Genomic DNA, 23,622 nt, shown 5'->3' on the forward strand with positions numbered 1-23,622 from the left:
AGGCCGAGGGCTCCCGTTCTCCGCGCCCGCCGCCGCACCGCGCGGCCTTCCTCTCAGGGGCCCACCCCAGTCTCCAGAAACGACGGGAAACCCGGAAGCCCTCGTTTCCTGGGCCAGGTGGGGGGACTCGGCCAAGGTCACACGGCCGTGGCGACAGGCCTGCCGATTTCCTGAGCCCGCGCTGGCCGCCGGGCTTCCCCTGGAGGCTCCGACGCTCGCCGACCGGGGAGGGTGGACGTCCTTCAAGGAGAGGGGCTAGTTTAGCGAGCGACTGCGCCGGGAACAAGTTCGGAGGTTAAAACAAAACAAGACGGCTTGTGGGCTCGCTAGTCCCGGGTCGGGGAAGTAACGCGGAAAGGGAAGCGCTGTTTGCGGTAGCGGGCGGCAACGTGGGAGACCCGGCGGGGGCCGTGAGGGCGGCCGCGGGGCTTCGCCGGCAGGCAGGCAGGCAGGCAGGGCGCCCGTTCTGGGGTCTGGCCTCGGGCCTCTGCCGGGTCTCCGTGGCGCGGACGAGGTCGGACGCGCGCTCGGCCTGTTTATGCCGGAAGGAGCCGCAAAGAGCGAGCTTTCGTGTTAGGATGAACCGGGCTTGGCTCGCTGCCTGGCGCGGGAGACGCGATCGTTGTCACAATGCACTTTTCCTCTGCGTGCCTCCGTTTGTCCTGTGCAGCAGCAGGACTGTGGTCCCTGCCGTGAGGGTTCTGAGGGGCCGGTGCCGGAGCCTGAGCAGTTCATTAAACGTTCGGGGCCTGCTGCTTCCCCTTTCCCGGACTCTGGTTGGCTTTTGTGCTCCTCTCCCGTCTGCCTGTTCTCATCTTGGGACTTGGGTGTAATCTCAGCCTCGGCCACCTCCCCACTCAGCCCCCGCAGACGGTGTGACTTGGGACTCTTTCCACCATCCTGGCTCCCCCGCGACGGAGGACCAGGGCATTAATTATTACTGATTACCATTAAGCAGGAGTAGGGATTGGTTCTCATTTTTCGGATGAGGAAGCTAGGGCTCGGAAATGGTGGGTTGATGAGCCCAGAGTCTGTGGGGCTCTTACAACTTCAGTTTGTTTGTTTCACTATGGATACGAATTCCCTTGGCTCACCTCAGGGCAGGTAGTTCATCAACAAAGATGATCTAGAAAAATTTCTGGAAGGTTGAGGGTTGCCACCAGGGTCTCCCCTCAAGCAAAGTGAAATTGGGACTTTTATCGTTTTTACTCCCAGTCTGCAAGCCGGCAAAGAGGATAGGATGGCACTGAGTTTTCCAGTCAGATTTGGTGGCTGAGACTGGTGTGTGACTTCAAGGAGCCTCCATCACTGTCCTCTTCGAGCCATTTTTCATTTCTTCTGTTTTCATTTTCTTAGGGGTGTGGTCACAGCATGTAAACAGCAGCAGCCTGTATGTTTACCTGCTACTTGACCCAAGTGAGTCTAGAATTACTGATTGACTTTTTCTTTTTTACTTCTACCGTCTAGTTAGTGTCCCCCCTTTTTGGTCATTTTTCCAGAAAGGGCAAATGAGGAAAAGGTGGAAGGAGCACAAAGAGTAGTTTCCCGAGCTCTGTAAGGATGACTCATAGCCTGCAGCGTCCCTAGGGATGATCCTGTAAGCACTGCACCCAGAGGAGATTTACTGAGGGGCAAAACGGTACACCTGTCTGGAGCAGTTCTCTGGTCTCCTAGTGGTATTCCAGAATTCTCTTTTGCCAGGAAGAATGGGACAGATATTCTGGTTGTGCTTTCCTTGATTCCAGAGTAGAACTCCCAGTTCCTCCTCCTCACCCTGGTTTACAGAGAGAAGAGAGATTTTTTTTGTTCCTGGTGTAGATCAGATATGGAGCGTGTAAGCCCACAAATTCACAGCTCTTGCAAATTCAGACTTCCACGCTGAGAAACTCCTGAAGATCTGAAATTTCTGAAACCGTCTGCATATAAAAGATTCTATTTGAAGTAGTTTTAAACAGAATTCTTACTCGCAGGATAATGCAATAAGAAGAGAAAGGGTTATCGGTAAAACCTAAAATCGAAGTCCAGTATCCAAGAATATCACTGAGGACATGCTCAGGAATCGTTTGCTGTGCGCCTCCTTGGTGCTCCGCACTGTGCCGAGTGTGGGTGTGGGCTGCTCAAGGGAACGATGAGCTCTTGGGTGGGAGGTGGGGCTTACCAAGAGATGGTTTTAATTCCTTACCCTTTCAGGCAAGTCCCCTACTGGTTAAGAGCAAGACCTTGGGAGTCAGTCTTAGATGTGCATGATCTGATGAGGTAGTGCGGGTTATGTCCAGCCTCATGGCACACACAGTACAATCTCAGCCGAGTGAGTATAAGTATCTGTCCAGACAGTGCCAAGTGTAGGCATGGCATGGAGAGGGAGTCACAGAGGGTCAAACAACACATTGCTGGGTAAAGTCTCGGGAAAGGACTGTGCTTTTTCCTTTCTGAGGTCCCTTGGGTCCAGGAATAGGATGATCTAGATGGTGGCGATATGAATACCAAGAAATAAGTTGACTCCAGAGCCATTGTCCAAGGGAGAGCAAGAGCGCGGATGGGCAGAGGGAGGCCCTTTCCAGATCAGCAACCTGAAGTTTCTGTGAAAGTCAAGTCTGTGTGCTGCCTTTTTTGGTAAACCTTTTTTTAACCTCCCCTCTAGGCAATTGAAGATGAGGGGGGTAATCCTGACGAAATTGAAATCACCTCCGAAGGAAACAAGAAGACGTCAAAGAGATCCAGCAAAGGTATGGAGGATTTTATCAGCACGGCTAATGTTGAGAACTTCCTTCGCAGTTATTTCCTTTGCTAATGAGCCTGTTCACCTGGCTGTGTTTGGGGTCTGGGAACTACCCTGTGAATCCAAAGGGCCTGGGATGAAGCTTTGCATTTCCTTCAAGATCTCTCCAGTGTATTTTCTTTTTCTGGTACTTGGGAATTCTAAGAGGATGGGAGGGATGTTTGCATGTTGGTTCATCGGGCGCTCCGCAGCCCTCGTTTACCCAGACTTTCAACCTTCTTTACATAGAACTTAGGGCTGCTTGGGTCTCCTACTTCTCTGACTGAGGAATGGAATTTCTCTTTTAAATACCACCTGGGTGGCTCAGTTGTTTAAGCGGCTGCCTTCAGCTCAGGTCATGATCCCAGGGTCCTGGGATCAAGTCCCGCATCAGGCTCCTTGCTCAACGGGGAGCTTGCTTCTGCGTCTGCCTGTGCTCATTTGCTCTCTCTCCCTCTGTCTCTGACAAATAAATAAAATCTTTAAATACCACCTGGCCGAAAGAGAGTTGTCAGTTTCACAGACTTTGCTTTTAAAATTGCCTAGTGCAGGGGCGCCTGGGTGGCTCAGTGGGTTAAGCCGCTGCCTTGGGCTCAGGTCATGATCTCAGGGTCCTGGGATCGAGTCCCGCATGGGGCTCTCTGCTCAGCAGGGAGCCTGCTTCCTTCTCTCTCTCTCTGCCTGCCTCTCAGTGTACTTGTAATTTCTCTCTGTCAAATAAATAAATAAAATCTTAAAAAAAAAAAAAAATTGCCTAGTGCATAAGTGCTCCAGTCCACATGGCAGTAGGGACCGTTACCATCAGACCGAAATCTCCCATTTCCTTCTCCCCTTCAGCGTTCCTCTACTGCATCCTGCGCTTTAGTCAAGTGCCGAAGATGTGCTTCCCTTTCTTGGTCCTCTTTTGCCTAGGCTTACGTTCTCTGCCTACCCCTCACCCCATGTGTCTGCAGTCAAGTCCTTGTTTATCAGCAAACACCTGTGATCCCACCAGTAGCAACTCCTCCCCCCTTTGCCCTCTGCACGGTCATGACCAGGTTCCTTAGGCCTTGCCTTTTTTTTTTTTTTTTTTTAAAGATTTTATTTGTTTGTCAGCATTTGCCAGGAAGCTCACAGGCTGGAGGGTGGCAGGCAGAGGGAGAAGCAGGTTCCCCACCAAGCAAGGAGCCCAGTGTGGGACTCAGTCCTAGGACCTGGATCATGACCAAAGCCAAAGGCAGATCTTTAACCAACTGAGCCACCTAGGCGCCCTCGCTTAGATCTTGCTTTAATGCTAATGTCACTCTGCCCCATGTTAATGAGATTGTTGGGGGGCAGGGGCTCTATCTTTCTTGTCAGTTTTCTTCAGTATTTACTTGTAATTTCATTCAGTAACATTCAACTACTGTTTTTAAGAAAGAATCAGTTAAAACTGGACATTTGAACTGTTCTAAAAGTTCTTTTGGTAATTGGTGGCTTTGTTGCGTGAACCCCACAACAAAATGAAATACTCATATAACCTGGCTAGTGGTGAAGAATTGGGTTTGAAAGGTCTAAGGGGCAGGGACTAAGGTCAGCCACACTGTGTGGTGTAAGCCCTTGGACAGCAGCGGTCAGGCAACCTCACTTTGGAATGAAGTCACTTCTGTGGTCCCTAGTACATTGTGCATTCTTTGGCTTTGCCCAAGTAAATGTCTTTGCCAGGATAAGAGTACTGGAAAATCCCAGAAAGATAGTCATACTGGTAGAAAATAGAGCTTCTTGGCCTCCTTATGTGTTTTACTTTCTTTTTAATAAAAGAAATAATTGTGGGGCACCTGGGTGGCTCAGTGGGTTCAAGCCTCTGCCTTCGGCTCAGATCATGGTCCCAAGGTCCTGGGATTGAGCCCTGCATCGGCCTCCCTGCTCTGCAGGGAGTCTGCTTCTTCCTCTGTCTCTCTGCCTGCCTCTCTGCCTACTTGTGATCTTTGTCAAATAAATAAATAAAATCTTTAAAAAAAAGTACTTGCTTTAAGTGCTTCTTTTTTTTTTTTTTTTTTAAAGTATAGGTAAGCATTAAGTAAAATGTAGAAGCAGCTCTTTTTTCCCAGTAAGGGGGTGGTAACCCATTATTAGAAGGTGGGCCATTCTTTCTTAGACTTTTCTGTGTGTATGCAGTCTTTTAAAAGTAAATATATAGAGGGGCGCCTGGGTGGTCAGTTGGTGAAGCATCTCACTTTGGCTCAGGTCATGATCCCAGGGTCCTGGCATCCAGTCCCACATCTTTGGGCTCCTTGTTCAGCAGGGAGCCCGCTTCTTCCTCTCCCTCTGGCGCTCTCCCTGCTTGTGCCTGTGCCCGCGTTGTGTGTGTGTGTGTGTGTGTGTGTTTCCTTCGCTCTCTAAAATAAATAAGTAAATAAAATCTTTGGAAAAGTAAATATGTAAACATGTTTATACAACCGTGCACATGTATTTTTCTTAAGGAAATAGGTCTTAGTTTACAAAATATTTTTTAGATTGCTTCTTTTATTTTCCACATTAAGGACGTATTTCCATAGTACCTCAAAGTATACAAAGATTTTATTCTTTTTTAAACAGTGTAATTGTAACTTTTCCGATCAGTGTACCACAGTTTAGCTCATCAGTCTCCTTTGTTATTAAACTGTTGAGATTTTTTTTTTCCATTTTTGACTTGGCATTTCCAGTTTTCAGTGCTGCCATGAACCAGAAATGTCTATATGTAAAGAAACCTATTTTTTGATTTTTTAAAAAAATATTTTGGGAGGGGATGAGTTGAGAAAGCACAAGCAGGGGCGAGGGGCAGAGGCAAAGGGAGAAGCAGACTCCCCGCTGAGCAGTGAGCCTGCCGGATGCAGGACTTGATCCCCAGGACCCTTGGATCAGAACCTGAATCCAAGGCAGATGCTCAACTGACTGAGCCACCCAGGTGCCCTATTTTTTGATAACTTAATTAGAAGTAGAATTATGGGGTCAAGGATATGTGCATTTTGAAATAGCTACTGACAAGTAGCTCTTCTAACAGACTGTGCTGGCTGGTATCTCTACCAGCACCCAGGAGCAGAGGGCCGCCTATTGCAAATCTTCCTGAACATTGAGGATTATCTTGTTAAATCTATGTTTAAGGAGAAAACTACTATGTTTATCTGCATTTGTTCACAGGTAAAGTGTTAATTTACATCTGGTTACAGGTTAAACTGCTTCTGGTAATCGGCCATCTGAACTTTCTGAACTGCCTTTAAGGCCCTTTGCATACTTTTCTGCTGAGTTTGTCTTACTGATTTTTGAGTGCTCGCTCTCTAAAATGTCGCAGTTGTTTTTCCTAGTGTGTCATTTGACCTGACTTGTGCATGATGTTTTGGTCCTTTGAGTTTTAATCTTTAATACAGTCTGCACTGTGAACCTATTCTGTATGGTTTCTAGATTTTTTTTTTTTTCAAAGATTTTGTTTATTTAACAGAAAGAGACACAGGGAGAGAGGGAGCACAAGCAGGGGGAGTGGGAGAGGGAGAAGCAGGCTTCCCGCGGAGCAGGGAGCCTGATGCAGGGCTCCATGCCAGGACCCTGGGATCATGACCAGAGCGGAAGGCAGCTGCTTAAGGACCAAGCCACCCAGGCACCCCTGGTTTCTAGATTTTGTTGTGTTTTTAAAGGCCCTCCTTGGGGCGCCTGCGTGGCTCAGTCAGTGAAACATCCCAACTGTTGACTTCCATCTCGGGTCGTCATCTGCAAGTAGGTGGACGGGGGCTGGAGCTCCGCGGCAGGCTGAGTGCAGATTTGCGGAGATTCTCTCCCTCCCCCTCTGCTCCTGCACATTTGCACACTCTTTCTCTAAATAGATAAAAATCTTTTTTTTTTTTTTTATGTTATTTTTAGAAAGCAAAAAAAGAGAGAGAGAAAGAAAAGTCCTTCTTTGCTTTAAAATTATAAAACGTATTCTATGTTGTAGAGTAATATTTATGGTTTTGTTTTTTGTTGTTGTTGTTGTTGTTGTTTTAAAGATTTTATTTATTTACTTGAGAGAGAGCATGAATGAGGAGAAGGTCAGAGAGAGAAGCAGACTCCCCATGGAGCTGGGAGCCCGATGCGGGACTCAATCCCGGGACTCCAGGATCATGACCTGAGCCGAAGGCAGTCGTCCAACCAACTGAGCCACCCAGGCGTCCCGGTTTTGTTTTTTAATTCGGATGTTTAATTCGCTTGGAATTTACACGTGCTGTGAGATACGTAGGGATCAGAGTACAGAACATTTCTGTTTCTTTGTGCTCTTTCCCAGTCACACTCCCCGAAGCCCCCTAACACCTCACCCCACTCCAGAAACAGTTTGTTGTGATGACTTTCATGATGAATTAGTTTTGCCTGTTCTAGAACTTCATGTCAAATGGAACCATTCAGTGTGAACTCTCTCGTGTCTGGTTCTTTGCTCGACGTCATTTGTTCGATTCCTGAGCGGTACGGTCCGTGTTACGTTGGCTGGGGCGAGCATGTGCGTTCTATTGTATTGTTTTCAGCAGCTTTACTACATTTTAGGAAGAGTTTAATGAAAGTAAGTTCGTTCTTCTGACCCGCTTGGTGAACAAACTGAAAATGCTTTGAAACCTGCATACTGATTACCGTAATCACAGTCTCAGTGTGTGTCAGGCGGTTTCGGCACTTCCCCAGAGTAGTTCCATACCAGGAATCTGTTAAGCATAATCTTTTTTAAAGTAATTATCAGAAAAGCAAACCTCACTGGCAAAGTAAAGTTGATCTGTTTGCTTTTTAGCTCTTACCGATCCTGTGCTGTTTGTCTGTTGTGACACAGGTTAATCATAAGGAAAAGATGCAAGAATCAAAAATTTTTCACGTGTCCTTCATCCAGCCTCCCCAGATGTTAGCATTTTACTAAGTTTCTTTATCCTGCCACCACCTCCTTATGTGTGTTTTGTTTCATTTCTGAGCTACGTGAGAATAAATGGCCGGCATGGACCCCTTTGACCCACAAGCTTCCGTATCGCCTGGCAGCAAGCGTATTACAGAGCCCTAGTTAATCAAAATTGAGGCATTAACATAGATACAGTTGCCTAAGCTGAGATCTTCTTTAGATGTTAGATTCTTTATTGCTCAAAACGAAGAATCATCCAGGGTCGGGCATTGCGTGCAGTTGTCACGTGTCCCGGGGCAGTTTCTGAGACTTCCGTTGTGTTCCTGTCTTGCCGGTTTTGAAGCGTACAGACCATTTGTTTTGAAGGCTGGTTTCTGAATTGGGGTTTATTTATTTGTTCATTCATTCATTTTGTTCTCCTCTCATTAGGTCCAGATGAAACACTTTTGTCAGCAGTACCACACACATTCCTCTCCCTCTGTGCTCTCTGTTCCTCAGCATATCCTCGCAAGGCACATGCTGTCCAGTTGAGTACTGCCTGAAAGTGCTGCTGGTCGGGTTTCTCCACTGGAAAGTTACTCTCTTACCCTTTGTAATTTTATCTCTGGGGGAGAAACTGTAAGACTTCTCTAAATATCTTGTTCATCCTCCACTAGTTTTATCACCCACTGATTGCTATCTGTTGGTGATTTTCTAAATTTATTATCCTATCTACATTTCTTAGTTGGTTTCTGCTGTAAGGGGTGACTCGCCCTTCTTCCCTATTTATCAGTGTGTACTTATAGAGTCTTACTTCGTTCAGTAAGTTATAAACCTTTGTGATGATTATTTTAATGTTCTTATTGTTCCAGTGAGAGCCCTTCAGGCTGACTTGTGTGTCCTTTTGACGTATCCCTGTCCATCTTCGAACACCTTCTTACGTTCTGGCAGAACAGGGCATTCCAATCTCTTGTACTTCCTGCTGCACCTTGGGAATCAGGCATTTCCTCTAGGCTCCCCTGTCCTTTGTGGAGAGTGGTACCTTGTAGGCCAGTGCTGGGTGTGTAAGGTCTGTTGGACTGAATAAGCCTCATGAAATTAAATCCTGGTGAAGCAATCAGATTAGCCAGTGACAGCTTTAGAAACATGAAAAAATAAAGCTCTGGCTAATATGAGCTGTGTACCAACTGAGCTTTCTAGCCAGTTAAAATTGTTTACTAACTGATTCTCTTGGATTTTGGAGGTGGCAGTCATACTTGAGACTGAAGCAGGGTGGATATTAAAAAAAAAAAACACGTTTAGTGTTCTTAAATGGCAAAATAAAAGTAAAAGGAAATATTTAAGACCTGTGACATGACTAATTTTGAGGTTTTCTTAGGCGTGATGATCTTGCTAGAAAGTTGTTGATCATCCCCAAGCTGATCTTAAAAGAAAGTGCATAACAACTGAAATTCTGAATAATCAGTGACATAGAGTTGCTCTCATTTTACTAGTAGGTTATCAGAAGAGTCGGAAGTTTGAAGATTTGTTCGTCTTAAAGTTGGCATTGGGGTTGCCTGGCTGACTCAGTTGTTAACGCAAGCAGCTCTTCATCTCAGGGTCACGGGTTCAAGCCCCATGTTGGGTATAGAGCCTACTTTATATATATATGGTTTTTAAGATTTTTTATTTATTTGCCGGATAGCAAGAGAGGGAACAGAAGTAAGCGGGAATGGGAGAGGGAGAGGCAGGCTTCCTGCTGAGCAGGGAGCCCGATGCGGGACTCGATCTCAGAACCCTGGGATTGTGACCTGAGCTGAAGGCAGACGCTTAATGACTGAGCCACCCAGGCGCCCCTAAAATATATATATTTTTTAAAGGTGGCTCTAGGGACGCCTGGGTGGTTCAGTGGGTTAAGCTTCTGCCTTCAGCTCAGGTCATGATATCCGGGTCCTGGGATCAAGCCCCACATCAGGCTCTCTGCTCAGTGGGGAGCCTGTTTCCCCCTCTCTCTCAGTCTGCCTCTCTGCCTACTTATGATCTCTGTCTCTCAAATTAATAAATAAAAGGTGGCTCTAAGGGTTTTTCAGTAGATGATGCTGGAGCAGTTGGCTCTATCTGACGGTGGGGAAGGACGTGTTCTTCCTCCTTTTGTGGAAAATAGACATTCTGGCTAGGAAAGTACTTTTATAGTCGCCTTGGTGAGGGAGACCTGAAAGGACACTAAAAGTAAAACAAAAAGGCAAATAAACTCAGCTGCATGAAAGGTTTAATTCTCTCAGCAGAAGACATCATAAATAATCCGAGTGCAACAGACTTTGAAGCAGCGTTGTGGAATACAAATATCCAGGAAACGTCGAGTATTCTTACACATCAGTAAGGCAAACATGCGGTCCGGTCGGGTGAAGTAGAGACTGTGAATAAGCAGTTCGCAGACTAGAGAAGAAACAAACATGGACTGTGATACAAACGTTCTCTCGGGAGAGAGTGAAGGAAGGCACACAAAAGCAGAATTATCATTTTGTCTCTCACACTCGTGAAACCTTACACTGCTCGCAGTGTCCCGTGCTATCAAGGGAGTGAGAGGTGGGCAGCCGTTGCACGTGCTGAATTGAAGCCTCTTTGCACGGGGGCCACAAACAGAAGAACGCGCGTGGCATGATGTGAAACACGCAGGAGGGTCCGCATGCCATGCGGGAAGGTCCTTAGGAGCACGACTCTTCCATGGAAGTAAAACTCACGGTAAAATGAGGACATAGGTACGCCAGTGTATTTATGATCAAATATGTTTTAAAAGTAATGACCTGCCCACTCGGGGTGCTGTGGGGGAATCCGGCAGACGTCGGGGGAGGTGGTCCCACTGGTGAGTTCGGACATGATCCCCGAGGCAGAAGCTCCGCAGGGCAAGAGGAGCTAGGATCCCAGGCAGGGAGGCTGGGGCCAGGTTAGGGAAGCCAGAGTGGGGCAGATAGAGCTGTGCCTTCCGATTTGGAGGCTGCGAATGCGGATGACACTCTGGAGGAAGGATCTGAGGGCCACCTTTTTCCCCTTGGTGCTGAAGCAAGCGCTTGGCTTTGTTCGCGAGAGCTCTGGTTTCCATTCTCATCAGTTCTGCATTGGCTTAAGCACATTTTTTTCTTCTTTCTAGAAAGTAGGGTGCCTTTTCCCAAATAGTGCTTCTTGATCAGCTTTCCAGCCAGGGTTATGCTTTCTTCTGTATGTACTCAAGACTAAGTGTTTTTTTTTGTTGGTTTTTTAAAATATTTTATTTATTTGACAGACAGATCACAAGTAGGCGGAGAGGCAGGCAGAGAGAGAGGAGGAAGCAGGCTCCCCAGCGAGCAGAGAGCCCGATGTGGGGCTCGATCCCAGAACCCTAGGATCACGACCTGAGCCAAAGGCAAAGGCTTTAACCCACTGAGCCACCCAGGTGCCCCGTTTTTGTTTTTTAAAGGCTTTATATGTTTATTTGATAGAGGTAGCAAGAGAGGGAACATAGCACAGGGGAGCTGGAGTGGGAGAAACAGGGAACCCGATGGGGGCTCCATCCCAGGATGCTGGGATCATGACCTGAGCTGAAGACAGATGCTTAATGACTGAGCCACCCAGGCGCCCCAAGACTAAATGTTCTTAAGAGCACTCATTCCCTTGTGCCCTTTCTTAATTGAGAAAGCTCCCCGACCCCACCCCAGCGGGTTTGGGCTGCAGTATATCGGTGCTACCCTTTGGGGCAAAGGTGGTTGTGAAAGTGGAAAACTGATTTTACTTGTTGGAAACCTGCTGCCTCTCTTGTGAAAGGGAGAGAGAAAGGATTGCAAATTTGTGGTGACCTACTTAGATTTTTCCTAGTAATTAGGATAGAACTGGACAAAAACCAATAAATATATTTTAGAATGACTTTAGCTTTATCAGATATAAGTCTGTGGAAATGCTGCTGGTGCAACTTCCTGATATCTTTACATAAAGGCCATTGGGTTGAGTTCCAGACATTTTTTTAAAAAGCTCGAGGCATGTTTTGTCATAGATACTACAAAATGGCAATGGTGTTCCCAGCCAGCCACTAAGGCTGTTTCACATAATGTATTGAATTCTGCTGTTAGTGTCATGATCTCATTTTTTAAATAATGTATTCCTGACAAACCTTTCGGATTTCCTGAAAGATATTCTTGAATGAAATTAGAATATGGAAAAATCAGGGGTGCCTGGGTGGCTCAGTCGGTTGGGCATCTGCCTTTGGCTCAGGTCAGTATCCCAGATCAAGCCCCTAGTCTCAGTCCCTGCATAGCAGAGAGCCTGCTTCCCCCTGGGCCCCTGTCCTTGCTTGTGCTCGCTCTCTGTGTCAAATAACTGAATAAACTCTTAAAAAAAAAAAAAAGAATATAGAAAAATGAGGTAACACATGTAATAAGGAAGTTATCCATGAGAGAGTTATTTATTTATTCATAAAATTTAAAACATCTCAATTTTGGTATAAATGATTGGGTTTGGGTTTTTATCCCCCCCCTTTTTGCCCTGAATATTACACATTTCATACACTTAGAAGCTTAATTCTTAAGTATAAGCAAGGTAGTGTCATGTCCTTTACATTCCTCAAAAACCCTTAGTGCCCTTAGGAAATTGATGCTCATTTTGGGGAAAAGGTGTTGAGGGAAGTGAGTTTTTTCGTTTTGTGACTAAGTCACAAAAGAAGTTGAGCACTGTCCTTGTGATAAGGAGCTGTAGCTCCAGAGCACATCACGTGACCGCGCAACCCTCTGCTTTGGAGACCTGGTCTCGTATGTCATACATGGGATTTTATTCCTCATGGTGCAGAGAGTAAGTTTAATTGTAGCAAGCCTGTTCTTAGACCCAAACTTCACTTTTCCCCTAATCTTTCAGTCTTACCATGGCTAGTGATCTCCATTTTCTCTACAGCCCTAACATTTCTATTAACATTTACATTTTCCTATTTCTTTTTTTATTCATCCTCATAATTTATACAAAAAAATAAAGGCGAATGGCCACATAAAAGCTATTTCGAGGAGTGTGCCCATGTGCCTGCCCACGGTGAACTGTCATCTTCAGAACAGATTGTGAGTGTCCTAAAATAAATCTATTCATAAGAAATACTAAAAGGTTGAGTGACGGAAGTTAAGGGGAAATGATTTCCTCATTTTTCAAAGCAGTGGAGTCAAATTTGTCTAAAAATTGAAATGTGAGACAGAAAATGAGTCTAGCCTCCTGAACAAGAAAAACAAAAAAATACTCAACCTAAGGATATATTCAGGTATAAAAGTTTTCCCTTTTTGCCTGGAACATTGGCAGGGGTAAGAAATAAGAGCTGTTTTTAAAAGAGATTCCGAAAGATCAGGGCTTTGATTCGTCGTTGATGGAACTGTACTGGAGCAGCTTTCCTCTGGGGCATCTTGGTAATATGCGGGTTCTTTGTTTTTACTAAAAGCCTTAAAAATATACATACCCTTTGCCTTAGGAATGCCATTTCTAGAAATATGCTCTAAAATGGTAATTGCTTATGTGCAAAAAGAATGGTCAGGATGTTCTTTATAAGCGTTTTCTTGAGTTTCCGTGCACGTGTATTAATTAGATCAACAGCACTCTATATAATGCCGTGAAAGAATATGGAAATAAATTCGTAACATAGTAGTTGGGAAGGTCACAGAATGACGGAACAGTGTCATTTTTGTAAGCATAGTGCATGTTTACACATAGAATAGAGGCGGATGTCTGTGGGTGTCAGGGTAACATGGGGGCTAACTCTAGGTGGTAAAATTATGAATGGCTTTTCTTACTGCTTAGTTATATTTTGTTTTATATCCGTTTCTGTTGGAAAATATGCCCCATGTTTCTTAACTAAAAAACAATACACTGTATGAAAATTTTTTTTTTTTTCCCCACAAGCAAAGCTACTCGACACGAAGGCCAGGCCTTCATACCTTGACCCTAAGCTCTCATTTCCAGCTCCTTAGACTCGTGCCCCCCCCCCCCACTTGATGAGAACAGAACCTCCTGTGCTTGGGCTGTGAGCAAGCTTACACTTACAGGATTATTGTTCTGAAATTGGGAAGTACTACAGGTTTTGGTGTCTGATTCCGTGATGCTTAGGGCCTGTAAAAGTTACTGCTTCTGGAAGGTACAGGTCATTGATCAGGTTCTGTAAACTGTTCTGTCTTCAGGGCGTAAACCAGAAGAAGAGGGCGTGGAGGACAACGGGCTAGAGGAGAATTCTGGGGACGGACAGGTATGTGCAGCCTTGTCAGTGAATCGGCTTGGTGGGCGGACTCTGGCAGTCACGGGACAGCTGGGTTCTGTTTCGTTGCAGGAGGATGTTGAAACGAGCTTGGAGAACTTGCAGGACATCGACATGATGGACATCAGCGTATTGGATGAAGCGGAGATCGACAACGGCAGCGTCGCCGACTGTGTAGACGACGACGATGCGGATAACCTCCCAGAGTCCCTGTCCGAAAGCCGAGAGCTAGTCGAGGGGGAAATGAAAGAGCTTCCTGAGCAGCTTCAAGAACACGCTGTAGGTAACGCGGCAGTGTCTCTCTAGGATGCGCCGTGAATGTCGTGAGAGATGATAGGGTTTATGTTTGGAATCAAGCTCTCTCGGGGCTGGTTCCGTGGGACTGCGGAGAATCCCGACCATTCTGAAAACACTTTGTTGAGAAGTGTCTCAGCTCGCCGAGGTGAACTTGCCAGGGCTGTGTCGTCATGAAGCATTTCGGGGTGCTGTCAGAGACCTTCCTGTTAGAGGAGCTTGGTCTGTGGTGGTATGGCTCGCATGCCTTGAAAGTAGCGAAAGAGGTTGAAAGTTTCCTGATGAAGAACCAATCTGTGCCTTCCTCCTAGTCAGTCTTTCATAAAGTAAGCTTTGACGTGGTGTTTTTTCTTTTTTTTTTTTTTAAGATTTTATTTATTTATTTGATAGAGATCACAGGCAGAGACGCAGGCAGAGAGAGAGGGGGAAGCAGGCTCCCTGCTGAGCAGGAGCCCGACGCGGGACTCGATCCCAGGACCCTGAGATCATGAGCTGAGCCCAAGGCAGTGGCTTAACCCCCTGAGCCACCCAGGCGCCACTTTGACTTGGTTTTTAAAGCATTCGTTTTTTTGTTGGCTTTTTTTTTTTTTTTTTTTTTTCCATTTTAGAAACAAATCTAATTATACTACAGTTATAAAGGTAGTATTTATTGAGTTCTGTTTGCCAGGCATTAGGCAGCTGTCCTTTTAACAAGAATAGGACGTATGTGCGTGGTATTTTGCCGATTCTCCACTTTAGGAAATCGGGGAGTGAAGAGGTAGAGAAGGCTCCCCAGGCAGCACATAGCTCAGAAGAGAAGGAGAATTAAACCCGGGCTAATTCCACAGTCTGTGTGCTTCACTCCCACATCGTGTGCACTTGGTGCAAATTATTTATTAGATTACTTTCCATGAGGAAGCGTGCGTGTCGGGTGGACTGAAAAGGCTGTGAAAATTAGAAGCTCTTGGGCTTCTCAGTAGAAATCCTTATGTGTTGGTTGCTGGGAGGTACCTTGTTGTCTTCGTGGCTCCAGTCTTGCAGTAAGTGTCCCATGCACCCCAGGGGACGGTAGCCCTGTTCTCTGCTAGTGGATCTGCTTCTGCCGTGCCTTAGAATATTTTCGCATTTCCTCCTGGAAGTGATTCTGAGTATCCTGAGAAGTAGGGGACTGTCATCTTTGAATGGGGAGTTTGATTTTGAGAAGTGGATCTCATTTTGATACAAATAGGGTGTATAATTTTACTTTGGTCTAAGTTTCCATTCGCTGGTTTCCTAGAAAGGACCTGAAACACTCACGCAGTTATAGGAAGAGCATACCCTTCCTTATTAGCTGCTCTTGCTAAAGGCTGTTTTTTCCTCCTCTGATTAGAAAATTCATACCTTGGGGCGCCTGGGTGGCTCAGTGGGTTAAAGCTTCTGCCTTTGGCTCAGGTCATGGTCCCAGGTCCTGGGATCGAGCCCCACATCGGGCTCTTTGCTCAGCAGGGAGCCTGCTTCCTCCTCTCTCTCTGCCTGCCTCTCTGCCTACTTGTGACCTCTGTCAAATAAATAAATAAAAAATCTAAAAACAAACAAAAAAACAAAATTCATACCTTTACTCATTAAAGCCTGGAAACATCCTACCATGTCTGCCAGTGATGGTTAAATTATATTAATGGAAGTAGGGTAAGTTAAGAATTAAGCCCATTCACTAGAGGTCTGACACTTGATTTGCTGTGTGACCTTGGGCAAATTACTTAATCTCTCTGGACCTCACTTGTAAAAATGATAGGTTTTGGGAGGATTGAATAGATGAACATTTATTACTAGCTTAGATCCAGAGTCCTCAGACTGGCCAGTGAGCGATTGGAACGTACTCATACCCATTTGTGGCAGTCATCCATGGCGGCCGATTTCCCAAACAGTAGTCACGACAGAGACCGTCTGGCCTGCGGAGTCTTAAATACTCGCTCTCTTGCCCCTTGATAGGAAAAGTTTGCTGACCTTGGTTTAGAACTGTGCCTGGCATATAGCAACACCATAGCGGTGTTGTTACTGTGTGATTATATTCCTCCGTCCAGCAGTACAGTTATTACTGTTACGTAACCGTGTAAACGAAGGAAGTAGGTCCATGTGAACTAAACCGTCCTCAAGAGGGAAGTGAGAATAGGGCAGGGGACAGAATGTGCTGCCACTCGTGTAGACAGAGAAAGGAGAGGGGGTCTTGAACGCATGTGTGCTGCGCTCTTGTGAGCACTCCTGGACTGTCTGAAGACAGTTGCATCAGGGCAAGGAAGGAGTGGTGCACGGGTGGTTTCCTAGTCAGGTAATCGTAATAGCCAGACATATTGTTGGTAAAATATTTGCAAAATAATTTACCCTAAAGTACAACAGCCTTGGGGCTTTACAGCAAGCAGTTCAAATTATTTTGGTTCTCACAAAGTAATATTACGAACCTCCCTTATGTGTTTGGCGAACCCCCACCTTTTTGGACAGAGCCCACCTCTTGGAATAGGAGGTCAACGTACCATTCATTTTTCCCCAACAGAGGGGCCTCCATGGGCCACCTGCCTTGGTAGTTCTGTTCCTGTCCCTGTACTCTAGGAAATTTAGGAGGCTAGTACTCAGATATGCCATCTCAGTCTGGGCCAGAGTCATCCTGGGGCAGTGGGTTCAGTAGCAGTAGCAATAGCATTTGAGCTTGGAGAAGTGGTGGTGGCCCCAGAGATCCAAGAATCCATTCAGTAGTCTGCTTCTGGTCGTTGTTCACAGAAGAGCAGCCCCCAAACCTGGTGTTCCCGTCGACTTGGGAGAGTCACGTGCTGTCTCATTTTAATCTCTTTTCTGCTCAACTTAAACTCTGTTTTTCTTTCTTTGATTGTACCTTAAAACCCTCAGTGGTACCATAGTGGGCTTCCCAGTCTATTTGCAGGTACTATTTCTTTAAATTGAGGTAAAGTCAGTCTCTAATGCTGTTTGGATTCCTGCATTGTGTTTAGAATTTTGTCATAAGTGGTTTTTATCGCTCTTTCTTTTCATCTTACAGATGTACTGTTGTGTTATCTAATATTGACATTGCAAACTGTATTTTTGTTTATTTTACAGATAGAGGACAAAGAAACTTTAAACAATTTAGATACTTCATCATCTGACTTCACTATATTACAGGTAAATTGTATGTCTCAGGAATTTTAGAATCAGGTTAGCCTCCCATTTCTGCAAACGCCTTCAGACATTGTATGGCATTCCCAAGTGAAAGTCCTTGCAGGGTTGGTTTGCCCTCTTGGCGTCTTCAGACACTTTGCCTTCCACTTGCCCCAGGTAACAACAGGCCTGTCACAAAGGACTTACCATCTTGACTTCCCCTCCAAGCGCTGTGGCTTATCTGCAGCTGAGAGGAGGGCCCGTTTGGGGAAGTTCTTGTTGATTTGATTGCCGGGGGAAAGGCTACCTGTCTGATCTGTTCTGGGGGCATTCTCTGCAGAAGGACTTGTAAGGGGAGATGGTGGCGGGGGTTGGGGGACACTTCCCCCCCAGGAGATACTAATAATGGGGCCCAGATGAAGATTCAGGAGGGTGGGGATGGCCAGAACGCTGACATCACAGCTGGGGAAGGTGAAATTTTGGGGGTGCGGGGTCTGGTTCTGCCTTTGGGAATTTGTCTCATAGAAAATGCACAGATTTCTTTTGATGACTTTATCATCTTGACTGTATCATCTGTGTAAATATTAAATCTTAGATGAGAACAAATGAGATGTGGACTAACTTTCAGGTAGGATTTATATAAATGTGGGTCTTGAGTTTCCTTTTTAATTTTTCTGCCAGCTTACCTAGATACAGAAACTTAACCTGGGTAGCTGTGTGATTTTCATTGGAAAATACAGTCAGCTTTTGCTGATTTTTGCTGGTTTTGCTGATTTTGGTTCTGGGGGTATTTTGCTGTCATATTTTATTCACTTGTACTGCTTAATTAGAACCCTCTTTCAGATGCAATCTGCATTTGCTTCCGCCAGGCAGGGGCAAGGATAGTTACTGGGAAGTCAGAATCCCAGCTTCAAGGAAGCTGCAAACCTCAAGAAAACCCAGCCCGCCTATAGGGCTAATATCTCTCTCCAGCTGCAGAGCGACACCACCCATTCTTGGCTCTGAAGGGAAAGGGGGAGCTGGGTCTTATCACTTTCTCGAGTCTTTCTAGGTCCAAGACTCCTGTGTTAAAGTGGAAAAAACATAAACCCTTACAGACACCGGTAGGGATAGATTTTGTTTCTCTCTGCAGAAAGTTAGAGAATTCTGCCTAGAACGATCTTTGGCTTTAGTTGCGGGGTTCAGTCCCAGAATAGGGTATGTTGCCTGAGAAACAAGATACACAGAATGAACGTATGAAGAAAGTGAGCAGTTTCCCGGGGCTTTCAGAATGACAGGCCGGTAGCCACGAAGGTGCAGACCGCCTGCCCCCCTCCCAGGCGTGTGTTCGTGCCTGCAGTGTGTCAGGCGTGCGTGCAGAGATGAATGTCACCATCCTCGCGGGGCCCTTCCTCCCTGTGTGCAGTACAAACCAGCAGGCTGGGGAGAGACCTGGGCTGATGGAGACTCGCACTCATGCAGCCATGGTGCGGAATGTGGCTCTGCTGTGTGTCCTGAGGCAGTTAGCCAGCCACTCTGTGCCAGGACGGTACTAATAGTACCAACCCGTTAGGGCTGATGATTACTGTGTGGATGTAAAGCGTTTACATTTGTGCCTGGAACCTAGTCCGCGCTCATCAGTGGTGGCTGGAATTCCAGGGTAAAGTGCCTCACGCTGAGGGGCTGTGGGCACTGAGGACCGCGTAGTGAGAGAGAGGCTCTTCTGTAGGGGGGCGGCCTCTGAAGCCGTTGGGAGAAACCTTTCTGGGAGGAGATGTCCCTTGAGCTAGGTGCTGGGGGACGTGTGGGACTCGGCTGGGGATCAGGAGGGGTGTAGATGGGCCTGTCAGGAGAGAGTGGATATGAGGGGCCATTGCCAAAAGCTATAGGCCAGAGGGGAACGTGTGCTCACCATGGTGGCAGATAGACAGCGTAGGGACAGTAAGACCGGGTGCCGTTGGAGGCAAGGAACAGCAGTGGTCTGGATTGCCAGCCAGGGCCTCCTGGGAAGGGTTTCAGGAATGTTTAGGAATTAGAGGTGGCCCAGGGGGAGTGCTGGTAGAAGAGATAAGGGAGGAGTAGTGTGTCATCCTCGAGAGTGCTCAGGTGACCCGGTGCAGATGTGGTAGGACCAGAAGTGAGAACAGGGGTCGGACCGCCTGTGCCTCTGTTCCCTCACTCGTTCGAATTTTCAGAAGTTAAACTACATTAAGTGAAAACCATGACTGGTAAATGTCAGGCACTCTGTTACGTGCTCCAAGTAGACAAAAACCCGCTCTCTTGGCTTTTAAGGGTTCAGTCTAGGGGGACAGACGGGCATGTGATACAGTCATTGCCATGGAAAGTGAGAACGTTGCCAGGCGCTGGGGAAACGAGGCAGCACGAACAGGAGCAGCCACCAGGTCCTGGGTCCCTTGAGAGTAGCCCAGGCGGAGGGGGTGGGGCGGGGCTCGGGCGGAGGCGGGCCAGGTGCACTGTCATGTGTGGGCTCTGTCCTGAATGTGACTAGGTTCTCCACCTGTCGTGTCTGTGAGTTTCCTAGTACGTGTTTTAGAATGCCCTTTTTAGTTACAGTTTTTGGTGTAAAGCTGTAGGTTTCATTCATCTGGCACAATCTTATTTATGTTTTTTGTTGCAGGAAATTGAAGAGCCATCCTTGGAGCCAGGTACTGTTAAATGAAAAACTTACCAGCGGGGGTTTGAACCATTCTAGCTTTCCACCTTCTCTAATTTAAATTCTTTAATTTTAAAACGTTGCCTTACTGTAGTAGACATTGTTCTGAAGGGTTACGACCCAGAACAGACCAGGATCATAGAGATTGGAAACCCAGCCGTATCACCAGATCTGTAAAGGTGGCTCGCTTCTCATGTCACAGAATGTATTGAGATGAACCAATCTCATGCCTTTTTAAACGTAAACGGCACTTAAACGTATGTAGAAAGTTTGCATGATGCCTCTCGCGAGCTCATTGTTGTGCTCCCCACAAAACAGATCTTGTGATATTGGGCAGTGTCTTAACTTTGTGGTTTTTAATTCAGGCAGTGCAGGTAGCTGTAGGGAGACGCATTTTAAAACATTGAGACATAACTGGATTCCAGAAGAGGAAAGCGTTTCTTCATGAGAATTCCAAACAAATGCTATTCACTTTCTGGACTGCAAATATCTCAGAGCACCGACGGAAGAGATTCTGGTTTTCATGTTGGACTGTTCTGTTAAAAGAAATTCAAAGAAATTTGGAAATTGAGCTGTTCAGTGAATGGTGATACATTGAGTTAAGCACCTTGGACTTTGGAAGCTAAATTTGGAAGAGTCCTATGTAAACGACGACAGAATGAAGACTGTCAAGAATCAGCCAGAAGGTTTTGGGGGTTAAATCTCTGGGATGCTTTTCTCTTCCATGTAGCGTAGCGGCTTACTGTAGCAGTCGGTTGGAGCGCAGGTAGTGTAACCGGTGTAACTTTGTGTACCCGCGGGTTTTCCAATCTCTGTGTAGCTAGCGGTTCTCTTCGTGTTAGTGTGGCAGCCGTGCCAGTTCCGCATTTGTGATTGCTTTATTTCCCTGGTAATTAAACCTTGTGCCATTCTATTCCTGTTAAATCCGTAGAAAATGAGAAAATACTCGACATTTTGGGGGAAACTTGTAAATCTGAGCCAGTAAAAGAAGAAGGTTCCGAGCTGGAGCAGCCCTTGGCACAGGATACAAGTAGCGTGGGGCCAGACAGAAAGCTTGCGGAGGAAGAGGACCTTTTTGGCAGCGGCCACCCGGAGGAGGGTGACTTAGATTTGGCCAGCGAGTCAACAGCGCAAGCTCAGGCGAGCAGGGCAGACACCCTGTTAGCGGTAGTGAAAAGGGAGCCCGTGGAGCAGCCAGGCGGTGGCGCGCGGACGGACTGTGAGCCTGTAGGGCTAGAGCAGCCGGTTGAGCAGAGTAGTAAAGCCTCCGAGCGCACGGAAGCCTCTAGCGAGGAGGCCGCGGAAGCGCCCCCGGAAGCCTCAAGCCCAGACCCCAGAGATAGCAAAGAAGACGTGAAGAAGTTTGCTTTTGAAGCTTGTAATGAAGTCCCTCCGGCTCCTAAAGAGTCCTCAGCCAGTGAGGGCGCTGATCAGAAAATGAGGTTTGTTTTTTCTCAGTTTTAGACCAGACGCTATCTCCTTTCCATTGGTCATTTAATGACACACATAAGCTGTTTTTTCTGCAATTGGCCAGCCAGACTGATGCAGTCGTAGCTTACTTCTGAACCATGTTTTATTTCTCTTTGTTTATTTTAAACTGATTACATAATCTTTTTTCTTTTCTCAACCTATCATGGTTGTTTTCTTTAATTCTTCCTAATTATCTTTAGCCCAGCAGAATTAATTAACTCCTGTGGGTCTGAAATCTTATGGTTAGGTCAGATTTCCAATACCAGTTTGTCGGGGTATCATTTTTTCAGAACTAAATTTCGGGTAGGTATGCAACCTCAGCACGTGTTCTATAATTTTGAGTTTGTTTCGTCTCTGCTTCTTCCTTCTGGAGTGACATTATCTTTTGTCTCTAGTTCTGTCGAAGATGAGTCGGATACAAAAAGGCTTTCCAAAGAGGAAAAGGGTAGGTCACTGGGGCGACAGCGGTCTGTCTCTTGCACCACGTTTGGCCTTGGCAGCGGTGGGCTTTCTGGTTCTCATTCACTGCGTACTGCGTTTCTCACCCAGATTTGCCTCAGCCTCTCCTGAAGCCTTTCTCTGCTCCTCTGCTATTCAGTCTGCAGGTTCTGGGTTGTAGGCAGCAGGCCAGGTCCTCAGAGTTAAGGTACCGATCTGAAGCTGACTCTTGCTTTCGCTAGAGCACCGTGACCCTCTCAGGTCGCTGACCCTGACTGTCCCGCGCCCCTCCCCCCCCCCATTTTCTGATGCCTTAGCCTCAGGGACACTTGCAAATGGAAAGCTTTTGTCCAGTTTCAGGATACCTTGGGGTTACCTGGCACATCAGGTTTATCAACACCGTTTCTGTTTATTAAAAAATCGCTAATGGAGAACACATTTTGTCGGTTCAGAGTCCTTAGCAGCCTAGAATACAAACAAAGGATGTAGGAGGGAAGGTATTTGTGACAAGAAGGAGAAGCATCTGAGTTGGGTTCATCCCGACAGCAGCTTTATGTTCGGAAGCCGCCCCGGTGTGCTGCCTAATGCTCTGGGGTGACTTGTAAGGGAGCAAACGTCTCATGGCTCTAAAAGCCCCGACTCACTCTCGTAAGTGGCGTTGCTCCCAGCCCTGGTGGGCCTCGTGCGCATTTGCAAGGGTTGTGTGAGGGCAGGGGGCGGGCCCTCCTGCCCCAGCTGGCATCTGGGAGAGGTGGGAAAGAGTGTGGTCTGGGATGCCTTCAGTCTGCCACGTTCGGGCTCCGGTGAGTCTGGTGTTTCTGACCAGGCTTTTCTTTTGAAATAGGTCGGAGCAGTTGTGGTCGAAATTTCTGGGTCAGTGGACTTTCTTCTACTACCAGAGCGACAGATTTAAAGAATCTTTTCAGCAAATATGGGAAGGTAAGACCAGGGGTCTTCTGGAGAAGAAAATGTTGAAGCCAGTGTAGTTTGGCCTTGACATGCAGACGATTGTGGCCTCCTGGTGACTGCTCTGAACAGCACGTTGCCATTCTTTAAGCTCACATTTGCTCACGGCCGTGGACAATCTGTCTGTCCACGGCTAGAGGGAGAGAGGTGGAAGGTCCCAGAGCCCACGTCAGCTTCGTATTTTTTCTTCCTTTTCCCCGGCCGAAGGCCACCATTTTCAGTCAGATGATTTCCTGAATTCATTTATGTGCTTTTGGGCTGTAAACTCAGGGAGGGCTTTGGGGGTCGTAGCAGAGGGTGGGTTGGGAAGATTCAGAACACGAGTGAGGTTGTGGCAGGGGGTTGTGAACGGGGCCTTTGGAGCCAGACTGGGGCGGAGAGCTGGAGGCCGCAGCTGTGTGGCCGTGAGCCTGGCCCTTCCCCACGGCATCTGTACATCTGGGAGCCCTCAGAGCTGCTGCTTCCTCCAGATGGTGTGTGGAGCCGGAGCCGAGCTATTGGTGCCTCTGCCCCGTGACTCTCCACACCCCTGCGCTCACCCACAGCTGGGCCAGCGCTGGCCACGTGCCCTCTGGAGCGCGTGCCTGTCCTCCCTCCCTGCTCGGCCGTGAGCTGTGGCCGTGATGGGTAGAGCGGCCGCCTCCCCCTGGTCCCGAGGCCTGCGGCGGGTCCCTGTGTGTTTCACAGCACCTGTGCTGGGTCGCTTCCCTAGTCGTCCTGGGCTCCTTGTCTCAGATGTAGCTTTTGGGGCAAGCCGAAGACACAGACTTTTTATTCGTACTAAGGGTTCAACAGATCACAGCAGAGAAAACTAATAGTATTTACTTTGGTTATCGATGTCCAAGAACTGATGAGCAAAATTAAATACGATGTGCCTGTAGCAGTAACTAGCGAGT

General features: G+C 46.9%; 1 protein-coding gene across 4 annotated transcripts in view; it reads left to right on the forward strand.

Moving 5' to 3' along the window:
* SAFB (scaffold attachment factor B) overlaps positions 1–23,622 on the forward strand; it is a 36,660-nt gene that overhangs the window by 605 nt on the left and 12,433 nt on the right. For 2 of the 4 annotated variants that reach the window (XM_059159590.1, XM_059159592.1), the window contains exons 2-10: positions 2,642–2,726; positions 13,730–13,794; positions 13,876–14,082; positions 17,161–17,223; positions 17,795–17,827; positions 19,817–19,844; positions 20,784–21,294; positions 21,718–21,767; positions 22,605–22,699. In XM_059159590.1, the coding sequence (XP_059015573.1) occupies positions 2,642–2,726; positions 13,730–13,794; positions 13,876–14,082; positions 17,161–17,223; positions 17,795–17,827; positions 19,817–19,844; positions 20,784–21,294; positions 21,718–21,767; positions 22,605–22,699 (1,137 nt within the window). The remainder of the gene's footprint in view (positions 1–2,641; positions 2,727–13,729; positions 13,795–13,875; positions 14,083–17,160; positions 17,224–17,794; positions 17,828–19,816; positions 19,845–20,783; positions 21,295–21,717; positions 21,768–22,604; positions 22,700–23,622) is intronic. The other 2 variants (XM_059159593.1, XM_059159594.1) reach the window with 1 other exon arrangement.

This window comes from Mustela lutreola, chromosome 2 (assembly GCF_030435805.1).
Source record: "Mustela lutreola isolate mMusLut2 chromosome 2, mMusLut2.pri, whole genome shotgun sequence".
In the NCBI taxonomy this organism is placed as follows: Eukaryota; Metazoa; Chordata; class Mammalia; order Carnivora; family Mustelidae; genus Mustela; species Mustela lutreola.